This window comes from Cryptomeria japonica, chromosome 10, assembly GCF_030272615.1.
Source record: "Cryptomeria japonica chromosome 10, Sugi_1.0, whole genome shotgun sequence".
Lineage (NCBI taxonomy): Eukaryota > Viridiplantae > Streptophyta > Pinopsida > Cupressales > Cupressaceae > Cryptomeria > Cryptomeria japonica.
This window is the reverse complement of record NC_081414.1, coordinates 878,778,532-878,788,360: the sequence shown is the minus strand read 5'-3', so window position 1 is coordinate 878,788,360 and position 9,829 is coordinate 878,778,532. Positions and strand designations below refer to the sequence as shown.

At 34.5% G+C, this 9,829-nt stretch overlaps 1 protein-coding gene across 1 annotated transcript; it reads right to left on the bottom strand.

The window, feature by feature from the left end:
• Positions 1 to 6,203: 6,203 nt before the first annotated feature.
• On the bottom strand, positions 6,204 to 9,536 carry LOC131028991 (probable histone H2A variant 1). The gene is made up of 3 exons (XM_057959369.2): positions 9,337 to 9,536; positions 8,978 to 9,159; positions 6,204 to 6,770 (listed from the first exon to the last, which is right to left on the bottom strand). Exons 2-3 carry the CDS (start codon positions 9,125 to 9,127, stop codon positions 6,471 to 6,473), a joined length of 450 nt encoding a protein of 149 aa, XP_057815352.2. The 5' UTR covers positions 9,128 to 9,159; positions 9,337 to 9,536; the 3' UTR covers positions 6,204 to 6,470.
• Between the last annotated feature and the right edge of the window lie 293 nt (positions 9,537 to 9,829).

The window sequence follows — 9,829 nt, the reverse complement described above, 5'->3', positions numbered from 1 at the left end:
TTTTGGATGCCAAGGGAATGTTGACGTGTCAGTGTGTCATGGCGCTAACTATGCGCCAAAAGGCAGCCTGCGTGGCGGCTGTGATGATGTGGCAAATGACGTCAGCATCATACATTATTTTGGATGCCAAGGGAATGTTTACATGTCAGTGTGTCATGGCGCTGATTGTGCGCCAAAAGGCAGCTTACGTGGCAGCTGCGTGGAAGCTTGCAGAGCCCGCGTGGTGCTACACTGGCGGTGGGGCCGGAGGAGAGCTAGGGGGTCGTGAGATAGCATCGCATGGTGGAGGGGCCCATGGGAGCAGTTCATGGTGACATACAATGGGCCGGAGTGGAAGGATGGGTTGTCGAGGCCGAAGCAGAAGGATGGTCAAATGTAATGTCAGCGCACGAGTGGAAGGACAGGGTACGATTGCCAGTGAGCGGATCGGAACACGATCGGCAGTACAGTGACCCTGTAGAATTAAACTCGCAGTACGGTGTTTGGGGTGGGGGGGGATAACTCCCTGAAAATATAAAAAAAGATTTAAAAAATTTCAAAAATCTGTACTGTACTGCCCAAATTTGACTTTCACCCAATATAGGCGAATTTATAGTCAAAATTCATAGAAACAGCCACCCGGACACAATGGCAAGGTTGGATCTAGTCTAGGACACCTCCAAAAGATGTTGCTCCTCAGATCTGCCTCTTGACGTCGCAATAATGCCTCTCAAGGACGAATCAATGATGCTCCAATGGCTCTGATACCATGTGAGATTTTGCCAAGATCAAGAGCTCAATGAAATGTGTAAAATAGAGAGATAAATATAGGACAAGAATAAACCGTGTTCTCATCAATAGATAAATGATCAATAATTGTTCATACAATAAAATGAGCCTGCATATATAGGCAAGGCAATATGGATATGTGAGCACATAAACATGACATGTGGCTCAATAAGAAACAAGGGTAGGTAGGAAATAGGTGAGGTAGGTAGGAGAAACAATAAAATATTCCACATGAGGTGGATCACCCACCGAAGGTGGAATTATCACTCCACAATAAGTGGATATGATAGAGTAGTAACAAGATCAACACCATAAAAGGTGGAAATTCTCCTACACACACTATCCCAATGTGGCACATACACCCAAGTGTCTCATACCCAAACTACTATGAAATGCATTATCCTAAGTAAACTTAAGTAAGGTGTAATAATATCCATGATGAATAATTATTTACACCAACAAAGAGCTTGTTTTCCTCTTCATCTATTTTGATGTCATGTTAACTTATGGGATGCTCACAATATCATGTCCTTCACATTCATGCTTCATAATGTAGTCCTCTTTTATGGGGACTTCTTTTTCACCTTCAAATATGAGGCCTCTAAAGATCTTTGTATATGTTGCTAGTTCATCTCTAATGTAGATTGGTTTCACAACTATAACATATTGGGCCTCCTCCATTGATAAGTTGATTTTCTCTTTATTGTAGTCTTCAAACTCTTCTCCTCACTCATTGTAATCATCAATAACTTCCCCTTCTTGGGTTACATAGCTCAAAATATTCATTCATTCTATTCATCTATCTCATCTCTTTCAAACTCTTTCGAAATCACAATAAAAAGAATCTTCATTCTACTAATAATTCTCTTGACTCCTCACATAATTTATTTATTTTTCTATTCAAGCACTTATATCCCTTGGTCAATCCTAGACTCCTCCTTTCCTCTCTAACAATGATTCTTGCTCACAAGGTGAGTATTTATTCCCACAAATCTTTGTTGTCTTCCTATAACCCTTTAATGTCATTGTTTTCACTCTATTTTTCTTTTGCTTTTATATTATCACTTGTCTTATGCTGCTCCAACATCCACCATAATTCCTCCATCTCAAACTTCAATATCTATAACTTTCTTTGCTTGTCTTTGCTTGCTTTTACCTCTTCTTTTGGCTTAATTTTTCTTTTAACTTGGTTATCCTCTTTGTCGCATCATGCAACATATCCCCCTCTACATCTATAGTCATAGCCACAACTCTATTCTAGCCTATTTAGAACTATTCTCAAAAATTCTTATTTACAACTATTTAAAACTAATACAAATATGAGCCTTTGTTCTTGTAGATTTAACAAATGTACCTAGATCCTTTGATCATGCAACTCATATTTCTAGTTTTAAAATACAACAAATAATATAGAACAAAGGATCATTTCTCATAGATTGATTAGAACTAATGAAAATAATTTTTGTTGTTGTAAGTATGTAATCTAATCTAATTGATAATAAATCAAAACAAAACAACAAAGTTCACAACACAATATATCATGCAAACACTCAATTGATTCTCTATCATCTAATATTTTCAATGGATTAAAAAAACTTACATATTAAATAGGGTAGATTTTAGAGTATGTTTCAATCATTTATATACAGAGCTTTATTATAAACATTAAAACCGTTCCTAACATTATTTAATCTAAAAAAATCCAAATAAAACTCCTCTTCTAGCAAGTTACTTCTACTATAAAACCAAAAAATGAGAAAATTAACTAGAGAAAAATACCAAAAGACCCATACATCAATCACGATTATGAAAAAAAATATCAAAAATATCAAAACATATAAAAATAGACAACTAATAAATACTGTATACGGTGAAAATTGATGATAAACTATTGTAAAACCATAAAGATCCAACCACAAACAATCTAGGTCTTACAATGAAACATTCACCAATAAAAATAGAGATACCTAAGATCATGCAAATCAACAAAATAAAGCAATGTTACCATTCACATGTCAAATAGAGTTTCAATCTCCGTTGTCTCCTATCTCCATTGATCTTGTTTGATATATTCGCTCTCAAATGTTGTGTGTGCACAAGAGCTCAACAAAGAACGGATTGTGGTGATAGTTTGATCGCAAGAAGACTTGATTGCATAAGATCGATTAGACACACTGATTAGCTAGATGGATTGATTAGGCACATTGATTAGACAATTAGTGTTGAAAAGGAAGAGGGCATCCTCTTATATAGAGAACATGGTAGGAAATGGAAGGATAAGATTAAAAGGTAAAAAGATAAATGGTTGGCTAGGATTAAAGGGTAGGTAGAAGAAATACTAAAAATAATAAGAGGGTAGGTAGTGTAGGAATTAAGAGATGAGTGACATGTGTTATGGATAGAAAAGGCTAATGAATTAATTAAATAAATAAAAATTCATTTAATTAATAGAAAGGGGATAATTAAATAAATAAAATATTTATTTAATTTAGGAGAAAAATTATTTAAATAAATAAAATTATTTATTTAAATTAGAAAAGGGCTAGAAGGGGCTAACTGAATTAATTAAATAAATAAAGATTTATTTAATTAATAGAAGACTTAAGATAAAATAATTAAATAAATTAAATATTTATTTAATCAAACAAAACAATTTTAGGTGTCTACAAATACCACAACATTTTTGAAATAGTTACATTAAAACTTCAATTACAAACAAGCAACATTTGTAACATTTCAATTCAAAACTTTAAAAAAACTAAGAAGGAATGGCTATTAAAAAAAATGGTGAAACGGTGATTAGATTATAAAAAGAGAAGAAAGAAATCAAGACATCTAAACAACTTTAATGGCACCACAAGGATAGCATTAGAGAACTAAAAAGGAAAAAAAGAAAAAAAAAATGTTTTTACAATTAAGAAAAAGAGTCCAATAGTGAAACTATTATTATTACTTGTGAGAGTAAAATGTAAAGTGTAATATTATTTTAAATAGTATGATACTTTAAGTTGTGAAAGAACTAATAGTTTAACTCGATATTAATGAAGCAATTATTATTAGTTGTGATAGTACTTAAAGATGTAAAGTGTGATATTATTAATAATTGAATAAATATGACCATTGTATCCAAAAAGTGACAGATCGTGTGATATTATATTACATTGACACACCAACCAAACATCAATTTTGATACATAACTATTAGTTGAACCCTCCTTTTGAATCTATCATAATACCTCAACTGAATACATGATGATAATGATGAAACAAAAAATTTATAATATTGACATCCCTTGATATAGATTTTTAATACCAACATTAAATATTCATTTACCATACACAAACCAATAAACTTAAAATGAACCACAATTTTAAAAAAAAAACCTCTTCCCTAACTAAAACCATCAATATTTCAAAAACCAATAAACTTAAAATGAACCACAATTTAAAGAAAAAAACCTCTTCCCTAAATAAAACCATCAATATTTCAAAATCACCCCCTGCATATCTCAGTGGAAATGCAATGGCCATAACAATTTTTATGAGTGACGTGCCGGGCTGTAGAAATTGTAATGAGATTGGTTGAACACACAAGATTCCAAGAGGTGTGGACGCAGAAAAGAAAATAGTTTAGAATAATAACCAAAAGGTTCCCAAGCTTACAAATCTTCAAATGGACATGAATTTATTTTATCCCATGTCCTTATTCCGTGGCAAAGATGGAGTAAAATGTGACATTTGGCACGACTCCAATAACAAATCTTAATCAATGTTTTGGCAACAACAGTACCATGTAGTAGGCAGTCCCTTGTACAACAATCAATGCTGGATATGTACAAAAGAACTTACCAGTACATGGACTGGGCCATGGACTGGTAATGTACTGGTAAAAAGTGGGTTAGTAGTTCAACTACTAGAGCATTTATAGGAGATCTTGAGTTGAGTTTTAGGAGAAAAGGTTCAACATGGTATAGAATGAGATCAGGTTACAAGTATCATCATCTGTAGCGTTCAATGGGAATGTTGGAGAATGAGACACATCTGAATTGTAAATGAACTGGTCACAAGTGGATCAGTCGAAACACCTCAGTAGCAAATTAATAGTCTTAAAATTTGACTCTTGGTTGGTTTGTGAAAACAAACAAAGACCTTGGAAACTTTCAAGCCAATGCCATTAAACAGTTTAGAGTGAAACTCGCAACAAATTTTCTCAGTTAAACAAAAATAAAAACTTTAGAAGTTACAGGCCCTTTTAGAACCAGTCCATCTTTGGTCCAGGTGTGACTCATTTCCAACACCCACCTTTAAGTCATTCTATAGAATGTTTGAACTCTTAGATTGACCTGACTATGATACTCCTAGTTTAACCTGACTATGATACTATATTGAATTTTCTATTTACTACTAGAATACTCGACCATTGAACTACTGAATCCTTTTAAGAACAATTCATTTTTTAACGGAATTTCAAATATGGCTTATTTCCAACAATTCTATATATTGAGCCGTAAATTGCATGTTTTAACTGAGATGCCTTGTTGCGGTCGCGGACATCAATAACCGCTGGCTATAGCAAATGCAAAACAAAATCTGCACACTTTCCCATTTACCTCTAATTGTGTGCAAAAATGGGAATATCGGAACACAGTATGTGGATCTATCACAATTAGAAAGTTTATGGAAAGCGCCAAATTCTTTGACAAATGCCTCACCCAGATTTGAGATGCCAACCAATGCTTACAAAGAGAGTTTAAGGGAAGACAAGCAAACGGGTGTCATCGAATTTGTGGAAACTTTGATTCATGTCTGAATTTCATTTCAATTCCTCTTTACAGAGGAGGTGGGGCGCATGCCGTATTCATCCTAACCCAGAGATTTACACTCGGCATTGGTGGTTGACTAAGAAAAAATCAGTTATTTCTTTGGGAGATAGGTTTGTTTTTGGTTATTTTTTTAAAGCTAGAAGATTCGAATTTGACATCATTTAGATGTCTTAAAATTAAGCATACTTCAAATATTATATAGAAGTTTACAACAATTTTGTTGTTGAATTAAAATTATAATTATTAACCTCAAAATTTATCGTAAATTATAATTGTTAACCTCGAACTTTATTATTGGTGCATGGATTCACATAAACTATCAGAACAGCAACAGCATTTATAATCCATATTTATCTTAAGATGATCAAAATAATTAGATTTAATTTCCAGTTACACGAACCAATTGACAACATTTTTCGTTTCTTTCAAAAGAACATGCAACTCAATACTCTAGAGCCATGAAATCATGTGCACATCATTTGTAACTCAAATAGGCTTTTTCTTGAAAAAGCATATCTAGGATTTAAAGACCTTTAAACCAGCAGAAATTTTTGTGGCTTTTGGAGGACTGCTCAAGGACAATTTAAATTGACAAATTCAAGAGAGAGTTGAGTTGACTTATCAAAACCATCTGGACAGGCTCTGTGATTTCAGGAAATGAAATTGTCTTTCAATGTCACAAAAATAGTGAAATCAAGTGACAATAACTAATCATACTAAGCCATATTACAAAACAAGGGAGCTGGAATACACCAGTCTTGAAATAACCAGTACATCAATCCCAAGACTCTTAAAGTTTCATAATGAAATGTTAAACGCTACTCAAAGTACAAAAAGGCTGATCTTTCTTGGAGGTAAACTCTACCCAAAGTACAAAAAGCTAATCTTTCTTGGTGGATTTGTTAATAAGTGACTTGTGAATATGAGGGATAACACCTCCACCTGCTATGGTACCCTTGATCAAAGTGTCAAGCTCTTCATCTCCCCTGATAGCAAGCTGCAGATGCCTTGGAGTGATACGTTTCACCTTCAGATCTTTACTAGCATTTCCTGCCAATTCCAGAACTTCTGCTGTCAGGTACTCCAATATGGCTGCTGAATATACTGCTGCTGTTGCCCCCACTCTCCCATTTCCAGAAACTCTAGATTTTAACACACGGTGGATACGCCCCACAGGAAACTGCATAAGAAACAAACAATGCAATCATATTCATGCCTCAACAATTCTATATATCCTTAAAATTTGGAGCTTCCAACAAATGCATTTCTTCCATTTGAAAAGCAGTATCATTGACATTCAATATACATCAAGTCTAAACGGTTTTACATGAAACAGAAATTTAATGGAGAATACAGTGACACAATTAGGAAATGCACAGCATGGATGAAAACTTAAAGACTCTGTAATAGGAAAAAGGCAAGGAAATTAATTAATAATAATAATAAAAGATGACATATATCATGTTTAATGGTATCCATCCAAGGATGTAGGCATGACTCAGGGCTTCAAAGGTGGCAGGTGAAAAGGACTTTTCCCCCTGGAGGCTACATAAATTTTTAATTGGACATGAAGTGACTTATTCAACAATAATTAAGATAACAGTGCATACCCTATAAAATCATGTATTGAAACATTAGTACATAGAATTGATTCCTTGTATATACAAACAGCGGGTATATTTTCCATAGCTTATGCATGTCTGCCAAAGAAGAAAGCTCAGGATATATAACATCTACTGAATGTTCATATCAGATCAAGCATAAAATCAGTTTAACTGACTAATGCTTTCCAGTTTGCAAATGAACATTTGCTTATGAAAACTCCTAAAATATTGCTTATAACATTGGCTTTACAATGCTCTTCCACATGAATCCCTCGCTTCTCAAGGACAACATGGTTAAGCTGTTTCTAGAACCACAAATCTCAGCCAAAGAGAATGGCATGTAGAATCATATTATACTTTACACCATGCAATTGCAGCTTGTCCGTAAGTAATGAAGACAAGTATGTAACCAAACACTATCTAATACAACAGACAGTGGAAATAAAAAATGCAAAACATTAAAGAAGCAGAGTTCTTCATCAGTATACCCGTCTTGCAGAGATCATGAAATATGACTCCATTTTTAAGAATATTAACATATACAAATTGTGTATACACCAGCCTCATCTTTCATGGCCACTTTGAAAAATTAATCATCTAACGCATTGGTCCTCCTGCACATCTATCAGCTCAGCATCAGCTAACAGAGAAGGAAACTCGGACAGGTCCATGCATTCATTCTTCTATATTTTTTTTAAACCGCTTGTGCCCAGAGTAACAGGGTAGCAAGTGCATCAGTGCTAATAGTAGCATATATTCAAATTAGAAATATGAAAATCAAGGAGGTATATTTTGAAAATAGAAGCCTAAATAAAACTAAGAAAACTAAAAAACAGAAGCTAACAACTTTAGAATTATACTGTCTGTAGACCTTACAAAAAGCTAGGGAATAAACAAATTGAAGGGGATTAAAAGTCTTAGCAAAATTCAAACATGTAACAAAACAAGGTAGCTTGGCAACTGGATTAAACCTTAGGTCCACCTTGCTAAAATTCTCCATTTCTGTTGAAATTTTCCAAGTTCAGTAATATACTATTACGTTGGCTTTCACCCCAAAACTGAATCTACAATAAGATGTAAGATTCTGTAAACTAATAACTTATGAAGTCCCAATGGTAAAGAGCAGTCAGTTTCACGAGGTTGGTAAGAAAACACAGAATCTATAGAAGGTTGAAATCAGTTTCACCTGGCTGACAAGAAAACAAGTCATATGAGAAAGCATGCCAATTATAAAATTTCTGTGGCTAAGGGTAGATTTTCATTTAACTGAAAAGTAGACATTGCAGCCAGAATCAATACTGTACTGTGTTCACTGTCCACAGACTAAAAACAGCATTTCATGCATACACGAAGGAAATTGAAGCTTAGATTCTAATGCAATACAAACTAAGGATGATCTATGTATGCAGCACATCTATGCTTAATACAGTCATAGTAGTCGATCTCCTCTCATATAAAACTAGATAAGTCCAAGCCCGAAAGACCCACATGAAAACTAAAAGTGTAGAGCCATTAATGGGTGTAAGAGGAAAAAGCAACAGCTTTCAAGACAGGGTCCCTTCAACATGAAAAACAGTTCGATAGCCTGAAAATATAGTAACTTTTTCAAACAAGAACAAGCCCACAAGGCCCCACAATGAATGAAGAAAGGCCTGCAAACACCATAGTTTTTTTCTGGAAACACTACCCCAAAAAAATCTTCCAGGCAAGCAGCATGGACGCATGCATGCACAGAGTTTGAACCAAACAAAAAGCATGATAAGCAGTGCAAACAAGCAAAAACCTGGAGGCCTGCACGAGATGAACGAGAGATGGGCTTCTTCTTATCGGCCTTTCCTTTACTGATAGATTTGCTACCATTATTAGCAGAAATGGGAACAGGGGTGGAGGATTTCCCAGTAAGCAGACCTTTGGCACCTTTTCCTGTAACCATTATCTCTTCTTCAGATGGTTCCTAATCAGATCCTGCAACACAACAACAACCCACACGCTAGGTTTATGACAAATTGGGCCCTATGGATCAAATCTGTTATCAGTCAATGGATAAACAGCAGGTAAGATGTAGCAGAGGAAGCCCATCAACAGGTTATAAATGGAAAAATAAAGAAGTTTTTGAGCAAAAACGAAGAGAAAAAAAAGTACCTGAATGAAATGAAATGGTAAGATGTGTCAGAGGTGCTTTTGAACTTGGAGGTGGTGAGTGATGTGCTCTCCTGCTGACAAAGGATCTCTGTCTTCCTAGGCTTTGGCTTTGATTTTTCATGTGCCTAATGGCTAATACCACAGGAGTGGGTACGAGAAAGAAGTTGTTTGGGATGCATGATATACTCACAAGAATGATTGTGAGAAAAACTCGTAAATTGGAGTTTATCTTAATATTCCTCTTGTTTTTCACTTTGACATTTTAAATGAAAATAAAATAAAATATTAATTGAAGGTAAGAGGACAATAAGTATGAAGGCTATTACTCAAAAAAATATTTTGTGTATATGGCTATTTATCATTATCGATATATTTTCAAGGGACTAGTATTTAATTACATGGAGGCTCTTGTCATTTTGTCTATCATGGAAAGGATTATTTGTGAATCTGATCCACGAGTGGTGGTGACTTTGGTGAATGAGGAGTGGTTTGA

Coding starts and splice junctions, on each gene's coding strand:
- LOC131028991 (XM_057959369.2), bottom strand. CDS start 9,127: ATGGTTACAGGAAAAGGTGCCAAAGGTCTGCTTACTGGGAAATCCTCC. Junction 6,771..8,977: donor CATCTCGTGCAGGCCTCCAG/GTTTTTGCTTGT, acceptor TTTCTTATGCAG/TTTCCTGTGGGGCGTATCCA.